General features: G+C 42.5%; 1 protein-coding gene across 2 annotated transcripts in view; it reads right to left on the reverse strand.

Annotated features, from left to right (window-relative positions):
* LOC139348591 (leucine-rich repeat transmembrane neuronal protein 4) overlaps positions 1-12556 on the reverse strand; it is a 103428-nt gene extending 90872 nt beyond the window's left edge. The window contains exons 1-2 of one of the 2 annotated variants that reach the window (XR_011603410.1): positions 11755-12556; positions 2648-4272 (exon numbers count right to left, since the gene is read on the reverse strand). Coding sequence is in view for 1 of the 2 variants with exons in the window: in XM_070988836.1 (XP_070844937.1) it covers positions 2711-4272; positions 11755-11758 (1566 nt within the window). In the remaining variant the exon portion in view is untranslated. The remainder of the gene's footprint in view (positions 1-2647; positions 4273-11754) is intronic. The other variant, XM_070988836.1, reaches the window with a different exon arrangement.
* Positions 12557-12829: the final 273 nt, after the last annotated feature.

Raw genomic sequence — 12829 nt, forward strand, 5'->3', positions numbered from 1 at the left:
GCTTTATTTGGCTCACAGGATGAAAGAGTCAGCTAAATTGCCAAGTTCAGTCAAGTCAAGATAAAAGGCTAATGATAGATGCAATGATTCCACTGGTAAACAGCACTTCTAGCTTACACCGATGGAAAGGCTGTGAGGTATTTTGTGTGGGGTCCATTTGAATGGAAGCGGGTGGCACCTTTCATCGTAGATAAGGTCTCTTTTAGGACTGGACTGTGCAGTATGAGTGTGATAATAGTCTGATCCAACTGGCATGGGGCAAATGACAATCAGCCATTTAATATCCCTTGTAATATGACATACTGGAAGGAAACCAATGTATTTTTTTAATTATTGCCATCACCTAGTGTGACAATATCCTCTCATCTCTACAACTGTTAATGCCTCCTGATCCGCAGCACTATGGCCATCCATTGTTGGACTAATATTATATTACCATGACATTAAAAATTCTCTAACAAACACGGGTAACATATATGGTTACAATTTTAAGGCCTCTGATTTAAAAACTCATTGTGGACTGCAGGTCCAACACATGGGTTGAACTAATCTTATCGACCCTTTGTAATTTCAGGGGACAACTTCTATCTAGATTAAATCAAAATAACCAGAGCATGATGAGTTTACTATCACATTTTCTATTATTACATCTCCCCCCTTGATAAAAGACAATCAAAACTAAATACATATTTAACCTTTTTTTTTTTTTTTTTTATCTTTGATTGAGAATACCAATTCTTCATCATAACCTCTTTTAAAGTTCATCTTTACTGCAACTATCATTATGCCTTTTTCATATTGATATGATTCTTGTGGGCAGCTGTCTCCTGCGGTGTACTTTGCAAATTAACTTCCTAATTAGATTTACTCATTATTTAAATCATGGAGGGCAGCCACAAGAACACCTGGACAAGCTTATGGAGTCCAAAACACCCTTATATTGAATTTTCTTGCATTGAAAAAAATCATTACATCTCCATAGTATTGTCAATTGTTATTTAGCTGGATTGTGCACTATAGCCTATGCAGTATAATTCAAACTGAAATTTGCTTGGCAGTGTAATGAAGTACAGACTTACATCTAAAAATTCAAACTGAATATAAATCTGCGCTGTGGGCTGAAAGGAGGCACTCAAAGTCCATATGAGGGAGGGCAGGGCAAACAACAAGAATGGCAGCTGTGATTTGTGGTCCCTCTTTACAATCAAACCAGTGTGAGCAAACGGCACGTATAGCATATTAGAGATAACCTGCCTCCAGGAAAGCCAGACAGTCAGTGACAGAAATGGAAAAGAATGTGGAGGATCAAGCCCTGCTGCTGCTCCTCCTCCTCTTCCTCCACACTGTTTAAACCTCTGCATTTACAGTCATTCCTCCAGAGAGAGCCTGCTAGAATTTCATGCCATGGAAATGCTGGGGAAAGAACTACACTGAGTATGAGTGGGCTGGTAAATATATAGAGAGCTCAACAAAAATATGTCTTACACCTTTGGGTTACAGCTTCAGTGAGTGGGCTGTCTGATCATCCAAGTGGGCTCAGTCCATCCTTCACCCCCTGTTATACCAGGGCCACTTAATCTGTGATGAGAAATACATTTCTACAGAGGCTTTGCTTAGCTGTAGCTGGGTAAACTTGGATAAACTCAGCAGTAGAATACAAGGTTTAACCAAGAACAGTACAGTATGTCAGTACACAAGAGTGTAGCAGCTGAAAGCAAGGAGAGAAAAGTGGTATTCCCACTCTGCTATAGTCTGTGAATACTGTTTTGAAGAAATTCACATGCCTGTGTACGCAACATTTCAAAGAATTTCCGCTCCTTTCGGGACTATCAAACACTACTTCTTTGTGTGTGTGTGTGTGTGTGTGTGTGTGTGTGTGTGTGTGTGTGTGTGTGTGTGTGTGTCACAAAATGTGTATTTTGTCAATCTCTGTGTGAGTTAAAGTGTGGATGGCCAGTGAAAGTATGCATTCCAGTTTATGTGTGACAAATCAGTTAAGCCAGTGAGTAAACAAGTGAGTAACTTCAACAAGGCAATGTGCAAAGGAAGGGAAAACAGAAAGGAAGTGCTGATGGTGTATTTTCCAACAACTATTTTGAGTCATACCTATGTCAAGAAAAGTGTGAAGTCTTCAGCTCAGGGGAAGGTCTATTCAGTGACGAGAGTCTCTATTTGCATTCACACCCAGTGTCCAGAAGCGAATCCCCAAAATTCAGCTATTCTCCCTCCACAATAGTGCTAATCAAAAACTGAATAGCAGCAGAGCAAACACACAAAGCACAAAGCCTGTGATATGCAAGCAAAAAAGCAAATGAGTACCTAAACAACCACAAATGTCTTATCACAAACCGCGTATCTTAAGCTCAAGATTACGCAGAATAGGAAACGTAATCAGTCTCATTTATCTGTACTTCTGTACAATTCTGCAGCAAAACAAACATTTGCATCTCGACAGAGATTAGAGTTTAAGCGAATATACAAACACCCATCTGAAAACAAGAGATATCTTATTATACACAAAGTGATGCTAAAACCACCTCTGCTTCATTCAATTATAATCCATACACAGTATTTACCTAACCTGCTGTGTAAGCCTAAGTAATCAAGTAGCAGACTTATCATCTATCAAAGCAGAGTGAATAATTACCTCTGGTCGTCTCGCTGTGGACAGAGTTTTGTTTAGGAGGAGTGGCGGTGGTGTGGGTCATACCTCGCATTCTCGGGAGCCTGAGATCGTATAGGTGCAGGGTCCGGTCCCATTGACAAGCACATCCATGGCCTCAGAATTGGTGGGCTTGTAGTCCACATAGTACTCCTGCAGTGGAGAGCTCAGGGTGCGCTCCGTCTCTCTAGCTTTCTTGCGGCGTTTGCGGGCTGCTGCCGAGTGCTCCTGCAGCTGCTTGACACTGCTAGGATAGCGTTTCCAAGACACATAGATTACCAACAGGATCATCGCAACAGATAGAAAAAGGGCAACGCTTCCGGCCACAATCTTATGGAAGGACACAGGCTCCAAATCTTGCTCTGGGGGAAGTGCCACAGGTGGGGTAACAGCTGATGATGTCGGGCCTCTGATAGATCCCTCTCCTCTCTTTCCAGAACCAGTAGGTGAAGCCAGAATGGCTGGGCGACGTTCAGTCTGCACAGGGACACTGGATGGGGTTGGAGGAATACTCACAGTGAGAGTTGTAGCTGGGTTTGATTGACAAACACCAAAAGCTTCAACAGCATCCATCACTTTTTCCCCCTGGGCTTTCTTGGGGGAGGCGCAGATCATGGTGGTCTCCTTTGCCCCTCTGAAATTTCTCAGCCAAGCCACCAGAGGACAGATGGCAGGGCCACAGTCCCAGACATTCCCAGCTAAGCTAATCATAGTCAAGGAGATCCAGGCATCAACAACCTCCTGGGAGACGTTGGTCAGCTTGTTGGAGTCCAGATTGAGGGTCTGCAGGTTTGGTAGGCATTGGTAAACTACAGCGTCAACTTCCGTCAGATCATTCCCAGCCAGATCCAGTTTCTGGATGGAGGCCCAGGTCCAGGTCAGGCCCTGGTTCATTGAGCGAATGCGATTCCATTGCAGGTAAAGTGCCCGCAGATTGTAGAGACGAGGAAAGTGAGAGAAATTGATCTTTGAGAACTGGTTATGCTCCAGGTGCAGCTCAGTGAGCTTGACTAGGCCTGAAAATGCATTCCGAGTGATACTGCGCAGACGGTTGTATCCCAGGTCCAGGAATTCAAGATTTCTACAATCTTGGAACAGACGCACTGGGATGATTTTTAGAGAGTTTGAGCGTATGTGAAGACTGAGAAGCTTCCGCAGGCCCTGGAACTGTCCAGGCTGCAAGGCTTGCAATTTGTTGTATGACAGGTCTAGATTACGCAAATTAGGGACAGGGTGGAATGTGGTGTTGTGGAGCGATGTGATCTTGTTGGAACTCAGGATCAGCTCTTTGAGCCTGCGGACCCCCTGAAAGGCCATTCCATCCACAGAGGCAATGTAATTGTGGTCCAAGTAGAGCCAGATGAGGTGGTTGAGGCCTACAAACTGGCCTGCACGAAGACTGGCGAGGCTGTTGTACCGTAAAGACAGGCCTTCACAGCCTCCTGAGAGGTTCTTAGGGACATCGCGAAAGGCGCTTGACTCACAGTAAACAATTTTTCCATCACAGCGACAGCTCTTGGGGCATGGGCGCTCACTTAAAGATGGATTTGCTGCCAGCCACACCTGCATCAGGAGTTGGACCACTAGCCAGCGACGCCGCAGAGCAGAGCCTATAGGGAAAGACAGGGGAAGATGCAAACAAGAACGGAAAAACAGGTTAAGAGATGAGCTTACTGAAAACTCAACAAATGCATGCTACACACTAAGTATCTTATTTTTCCTCATGATCAGTATTGGAAATGATGTTGTCCCCCAGACTATATGCCTTGAGGCAAGAGGAAGAGATCCAAGTGACCCAACAATCTTGGCATCTTTGCTTACCATTTCTGAAGAGTTATCTTGAGGCAAGCATCAAGTATCTAAACATGATTTGGATGGTTTTGTTTGTACTTATCAAGTAACAGCCCTGCTACAAAAAGCAAACTCTTCTGTGCTTTTAGCTGATATTCTCTGTAAAGATCAATGGCAATGCATCTGAATAGGAAGGACACTAACACATTTGCCAAAACATTAAAAATGCTGAGAAGCAAAGTCAACTAACAACATAACATTGTGATGTGAAAGTCAAGAAAATTAGAAATAACTGCTGCTATATCCTAAACAAAAGAAGACTGTTCTACATCCCGATTGATGTGGAGATGCCAGAACTTAAAAATGAAGGCCAGCCTTCAGGGCCTCCCTTATTCAGGATTTTTCTATCTTCCAAAATGGTCAGGCTACCATTCAGAGATCTCTCCTACCAGTGCAGCAAATCAGTAGTCCTTCAGATTCATACTCATATTTCTCTGTGCAATTTCTACATCTTTCTTCCATCACATTCCATACCAGGTCTGTTCCCTTCGTCCACAACCAAAGCTGACAGATTCATGCAGAAATATGACGCCCCTTCCAGTTCCAGGTTTCTTGGTTGTATTTTCTATATCTTGGAGAGATACCTCCACTCAATGGTTACCACAATGTTGTAATTCATCCCTTTTATTTTCAGTCTCCAAGGTTGTCACGTACATTAATAACACTCACCCCGACACTAACCAATGTTCACCATTCTTTCAACACACCTATTTACACCTACGTATGTCCAGTCATATCACACCATGCAACTGAGGAGAATGTGCTGAACAAAAATGCAACCAACATTATCTGCAGCTATATTTATTTCTACATACATTTCTACAACTTCTACATGGGTTGTAGCAATTGAAGACTTAACTAATAAAGATCCTTAGCTTCAAAATATGTAAACCAAAGTACATCTCACAAGCTTTTTTTTTTTTTAAACTACTGGATTTGAGTGTGCGTTTGTCTAGCTTGTGACTATGAATGATGTGGCTCCCAGACCATGTGAGCATTTTATCATATCATATATCATATAAGAATCCTGTGGTCAGATATTCAGTGGGTGGTCCGAAGGGACAGAAGCTGGTCTGACAGCAACTTGTCCTCCATGACGGAGGCAAAAATGTTACCAGGGGTACAGCACGATTTGTTTAAAACTCAAAGTAAGTTCATAGCACTCAACATAACTGCAATTTTGGAAATGACTCTTGAGACTGTAAACTATACTATACTAAACATGACTTGGTCACAACACTGTTTAATCCTCATCTCACCTCTGCTCTGTGAGCGTCTTAGGTTCCCTATTTCAAATAAGCAGCAGGCTTTTATTGATTGATAAAAGCTGATTAATTAAAGTAATTACATACTACATAATATTGCTTGTTTTGATCAATTGACAATAATGTGTGGTCATTAATTGGTATAATTTGCAGTATTATTTTAATTACAAAAACATTTTCTGTTCAGATGTAAAGAAAAGTTCACAATGTGTCAACATATTATCCAAATGACATGGTCTTAGCTGTTTGGACTGATGTCATTTGCGCTGCATGTTTATAAACGAATGCATATGAATACACACAGATAACCTGCGTTGAAGCAAAGCTGCTTGCAATTTTACTCAATCATATCTTTATCTGTATTTGTATTCAGTCATCCCATAAACCATCATTGCACCAATGGAAGTGACAGATAAATCGTGAAAGGCAGCCTGTACAGAGCAAATTAACTTTCAAGAGCTGATGGTTGTGTATACAATCCTGGAGGCATTTCAATTTAGACTCCAGCCATTTCATGTGTAACCAAACCAAAGCAGTACAGCAGCTAAATCTGATATGTCCTATCTGTGGAGAATGGCTACATGTGTATGAGGTACATTTCTTAAATTTTTGGGGTAGATGCTCCATTTCAAATAAGATTTGAAAAGTGAAGAAAAGTGGCCAGTAGCTTCCTGTGATATCGCTCCTTGTTCGGAGGTGAGACAGAGTTGTTTCCATTAAAATCGTTCCCCTTTAGAGAGCCACTAATGATCTGTCATTAAGATACATTGATTTCCCCTTGAGGAGGTGGTATGGGGGGATTCACTACTTATGTGTGTTTCTCAAGGCAATATAATCAAGCATGGACTTTATTACCATTATTATAGTGAGATAAAACTGATGTGTCAGGATGGAAGTAGTCCATATTTGAATTAGCTTGCAAAATGTATGATGTGTTGGCAGACCCCATGCTGATTTCACCATCTCATTAGAATTAATGTTATGTGATGATGAACTGGAGCTAAAACATGGAATCTTTGGGCTTTAAGGATACTTGTGGTGTTATTGAGGCAATGAGCATGATTACAGTTTTCTAGCGTTTTCCATAATCTTTGCAGGATTTGTCAGAAATAATTCCCTGACATAGAGTGGCTGAGAGGCATCATACAGCATATGCTATCTAACATAGCCATTTCGCTCCTTGCCAAGCATCTGCTGATCCCATATGGGTATTGTATGCGTGTGTTTGTGTGTGCCTAAGAGTGTGGCTGAGAGAGAGACACACTTACTGTTTGTTTTCACAGGAATCTTTCATCATTCCTTACAGATGGAGGGAACCATGGAACTGTACAGATAATTTGTGCTGGCTATTGATTATACCAGCAGATACATCAATCATGTTTCTTCATCTTGGATCCCACAGTTGTGATACTTTCACATAAATATGGCAGAGAGAAAGATGGTGATCACAAGATGCAGTATTTCTGAGAGCAGCCAATTTGTTTTTCTCAGGTTTCTGAATGTAACTTCAACTAATTTGCCAACAACACTGTGCCTCAGAGACTTACAATAAAGAAACAGACAGAGACAGGAGAAGAATACTGATATAGAACAATGCCCATGTGGAAAGTTCCATGTGAACTGAAATAAATTGTAACAGACAACACTTGACTGGGGAACAAATTGTGTGGGCTGTTAAACATGAATGCATGCTTTCTACATTTTGTGTTTTACTCTTATCCCAGGAGGATGTAGAAACACCCCCTATTGCTTTTATTTCCCATGTGCATAATAGGCTTGCTTTATTAGAAGTGACTGCGCCATCTCTTTCAGATTGAGCCTGCCTCACAAGACACCTCTCTCCCCTTACTGACACTGTACGTGGTTTAATGAGCGCTCTGCGCGCTAATGCCTCTGTAAGCCATCTCCTTCACCACTACTCCTCTAATCTTATTCACAAAGGAGCACAAGTCACCCTCTGAGGTGTCACTCATGGGGGTTTGTGACTCTATTACCTCTTACCTTATGTACCTCTCACCATTACTGTTCTTATGCCATATCTACTTAGATGAACAATTTCTCATTCCTTTCATTCTCATATCCAACTGAAAATCTGCTAGTTATGCATGTCCTTGAACCCTGCAGCCATCAGGATGTTTTTATAATGTGAAACCTATTTTTATGCATGCGGTCAAAAAAATCTCCTCAGCCCTTTCACTTCCCTTTTTGATTTCCATTTTCGCTCCCCAACCATCTTTCTCGCCTTCTCACCAGCTTTCAGATCAAACTTTTAGGATGAACAGTTTCCTTGCTTTTGTTTTACTGTTTGGTATAACAATATATCGCTATGTGCTTCTCATGTTTCTATGTCACCCGCTGCAGTTATCTGTCTAAATCTAATATGGCTGGATAGGTCGAAGCTAAAGTTTGTCTGAAGGCATGTGCGTAATGCTTAGTTATGCAGCAGACAGCCCTGCTGTCCTCAGCACGAGAAGATAGCTATTTCTGCCTCTCAACCCTAACACATAGAGAGAGTAAGTGCACTTTACTGCTGACCTAAAATAAAACCAAATGTAGCTTAATAACTTGGCAAATGGACTCGCTAACTGGTGCACTTTGAGTGCACACAAGTGGCTCATTGCTATTTGCTGCCTGTCATTGACAAAATGCTACCAGCCTCAGCCTTGACTGCACATAGAGACTGGACAGCAGCCGAATACATAGGGAAGGACGTCCCCAGACCAGCCTAAGCCATCCTATTAGTCTCCAATTATCTTTGAGATGATAGCAGGGCCTGCCAAGTTAGACCCATTTCAACAGTGGTTGGAAAACATTGTGTCCTGATGCGCCTGTCTTGTATTTGTAGCACTGATCAGGTGGAATATAGAAGAGCACCACAGGGAGTATTATCCTACACACACACACACACACACACACACACACACACACACACACACACACACACACACACATATATGTATATGAGCTTCCTGAATTTTTCAATCAAAATGCTTTAATTTATTCCCAGATGACTAATATTATCACAGCCTCTGTGTCTGGTGAAATATGGTGGGTAATTAGCAGCAATTTTTTACCAAACATGGCAGATTCACACAGGATTAAAGGCACAGAAAACCTCCACAATTACACACAAATTACAAGAGGTCCCCAGGTAATACTAGTCTTGTGCAAATAGGGTTTAAGTGACACATTGCTTAAGGAAATTTGGTTCAGGTAGCAGGGTTAAATACCAACTAGGCTGTAACCTCATAAGTCACTGAGAGGGTGTGTATGTTTCTTCTACCAAGTCAGGTATCAATCCTGGTCAAGCTGACCAAAAGGTTCATCACTGGGCAACACAGCCCTGCCAAAAGGGTGCAAAATGCTACAACACCAATCGTTCTGAAAGTAGACAGAAATCATATCATGTGCCTTGGGGGATATATTTTTTGTTTGTGAGGACTGCATTTGACTTTTAGATCTTAAGTTTTTGGAAAGTGAAGATATTTTGATCACTCCACACTTCTTCACAGGGTTAAGATTTGGCTTTATTTGGGTCAGAATCAGGTGGAGGCACAGGCTTAATACATTGCAGAGACACTATATCATCAATAACACATGTTGTTCTTGTTGTTGTTCTTGTTGTTGTTGTTGAAGCCCTGTACATCAGCTGTTCCGAGGGCCATCCTCTTAACCAACCAGAATGAACTGCGCTTAAGCTCACCTGTGGTCTGTAACTTCCTACTTCTTCCATGCTACATTTTATTGTATGTCCGGTTTTCTTTGACTGTGGCCATTGCCTAACATTGTTGGGTTGTCGTTTGGTTTAATACATATTTACAAGCGTTACTGGCGAACCTTTCCACGGTGTAGTCAGCCTGAAGCTCTATGCATCCAGCCCTTACAAATCTGAACAGGATAAACACACTGGAGATAATGGATGCTGGGTCCCAGGTGCTTCACAAGCTATTGATTTTTTTTTTTTCTTTTAAAATAAGCAAATGTAAATAATAAATGCCAAGATATTGCCCTCAAAGGTACTGTTGATTCCCCTTCTCACCTGCTTCACCTGACATTTCAACAATGCTGCCTGTTGGATGCTGTAAGGCCAGCAGAAGGTCATCTGTTGCCTATATGAATCAACTGTGAACTGACAGACGAGCCAGTGAGACTGGTATCACACTGATTTTCATTTAAACAATCTGTTGCATCTATTGGCAGGTTCACAGCAAAAACATGTTTTAGATGAAGGAAATGTGTGTGAAATGTTATTGCGGGGTCTCTAACTTTATCTTAAAGCTCTGCAGCTGCATCTCTGGCTGTGGATTTTTATTATCTCTACCCTACTGTCCTCTTTCTGCAAAGCAGATCTCTAATAATATGGTCCATGAAACATAAGTGCATTGCACGCTGTTAATGAAGAGCATCACAGTCAGCTACACTGGTGGATAACTGAGACTACAGCGCCATGTAATCTTCAAATAATTGTGGGCTAAGACATGAAGCTTACATGCTTGACAAAAGTTGAGATTTTGGGCTGGAACATTTACCTGGACACAATGTGTTTGCAGGCACATGTGCTCACCTGCATGTGCGTGTGAGTCTCAGTCAAAGTCGCTGCACCGAAAGTGCGCAGGGTTTTCTGACATCCTCTGATATTTAATTTAGAAACAGGCCCATAAACCAGACTTCTTTGACTGACCATGTATGGTTGCTTTGCAGTATACAGAAATTGAGCTCCTACAGCCAGTACTGTATGGCTTTGTGTGCTGTTGTAGCTTATATTGATGTGGTGCAGTAACCCACTGTGGGTCGATATATCATGCAGCCTCACAATTAATGGCACAGCACCACCAGTGAACTTGGCCATCTGTATAACAGTTAAGAATGGCTGAGGAGATTAGGCTTTCTTAACGATAGTATCAAGCCAAGAAAATGCAAGTGATGGAGAACAAGCCCAAATTATTAGAATTTTTTGGGGAAAAGGAGTGAAACAACGATAAACAGAAAACAGTTCAATTCCAAGAGAAGGACGGAGGAGAGGGGTCCAAGAAGGTGATGGGGGGTGGTCTTACAGTGTGTAACACTGTGCGCACGTGGGAAGCAGAACGGGGCAAAATGGTAAATTCAGATTAGATGTAACTGAGAATAACATGGAGAAACACATGCACGCGCACAGGCACAGAAATATAATCATGCATTACTAAAGGAGAGGGGTGCTGAGAGAGACACTACAGAGTACTGATCGATGGACGCACAGTTTTATGCTCGATTCGGAGAGTCCCTCTTGATAGCAGGTGCAGAATACGACAGCTTTCTTGAATAAGAATCAGTCTGCTAAGCAAAACCTGCACGACCAGTGCCTTCAGCCCACAAGAGTTTTGGGGAGGCGTTAGGACTGAGCTGAAACTGGACAATAGGCTTCGTGCGTACAGATTAAGGACAATCAATGATTATGCAGGGCCACGCTTTATAAAGTTGACTGGCGTCCAACATTTACCGTAATTAGCATTTGAGTCCATGTCAATGAGCCAGACAGCCCAACTAGTCAAGAGAGGAAAAAAAAAAAGGTTTAGTCCTCACTCAGACAGAAAGGCTTGTTCGCTTTGATTTTGAGCCGAATCGTGAAGCGCACAGCGTTGTGAAATGCAAAAAATTAAATAAAATAAAAAGTGTCCTTAGTCTCTAGTAAACCATACCGTCAGGAAATGGAGGAAAAACACATTGCAGCTCTGCGACTAACAGGCTACAGCACAGACTTCAGCCACATTCCTCAAGCTTCCAGAAGCACTTAGCAAAAGACACAAAACCCTGATTAGATGTCACAACAGCGCATTCGAAAAGACGACCATTTTTGATGCAAGCATCTGATTCAAACCAGGCTGTGCTCGGAAGAGGCAAGAGATTTTGTGGTGCGTTATGACAAAGGAGGACAACTGGAGTGTATTTTGCAACAGCCCACGCTATGAAAAAGATGGTAACAGAAACAGAACTTACCCATATCCGCTTATCTGTCAGCTCCAGCCCACAGGTTTTAATGGCTTCTAGTGCGCGACATCCGAATCCGCATGACGCGCTCTCCACAGACAGGTACCGTCCTAATCCACTCGCCCGGTCTCTCCGCGCAGCCGCCGACTCCAAAGCGCACCTGCCCTTTACTCTCCCGGACCTGGATGTGCTATCCGGTTTAGTTCTGCGTCTATAACCGTTCAACAGAACCGGGGCGAATGTCATTTACTTCCAACTCCAGATTAAACTGGGAAAAGAGAAAGGAATCCGGTTTCAGAAGTCCCTATCCATGTTTTCGCTGGAAAAGAATCTTTCTCTTTTTTCAAGTTACAGCCAAAAAGAGTACTGCAGTAGGCGCAGACAATAACGGAGCCACATCCAAGTGATTCATGTCAGTCTCACATGCGCAAGGAGATTCCGAATATCCTGCCACAACGCTTCACAAATACGCTAGCATGATGCAAAAAAACAGGACGTAATTTTCCAAAGGAGCCACGCAGCCCTTAGATTCCTTCTCCCAAGTAAACCCCCGGCGTCTCTGTTCTCAAGGATGCTCAGTCTGATCCGCGCATGGCGCACAGAGGAAAGTAGCGCTCGTTTATCCACAAGTCTCTGTGAAACGCTGCCAGCGAGTCTCGCGGAATAGTCAGATATCCAAATATCCACCTTTTTGTCCAAATGTTCCTTTCATTCTCGCCGTGGCTCGGTTTGAAATACAGCATGACGCTGTTGTTAATCACGTCTGCATGTCAAGGCAACTTTGTCAGGCAGAATCGGAATGCCCTCTTCTGGTGAGACTGCGACCCGTGAGGTTGTCCGAGGGTGCATCGTGAGTTAAATGTTACGGTGGCACGACTTTAAGGAAGGTTGCCACGGACGGAACCGAAATGTCACCACTGTGGAACCAAATACTGCAAGAGAGCCCTTCCTTCGTTTTCAACAGCTTCGTTTTTTGCTTGCTGTAAAGGAAATTGTGTTTTCTTGAATAAATGTCATCACAGTTCACGATTAAATGCAATGCACGCATTTGTAGATAATAAGGAATTCATTAGTTTTCCTTTCA

Source organism: Chaetodon trifascialis, chromosome 20 (genome assembly GCF_039877785.1).
Source record: "Chaetodon trifascialis isolate fChaTrf1 chromosome 20, fChaTrf1.hap1, whole genome shotgun sequence".
Lineage (NCBI taxonomy): Eukaryota > Metazoa > Chordata > Actinopteri > Chaetodontiformes > Chaetodontidae > Chaetodon > Chaetodon trifascialis.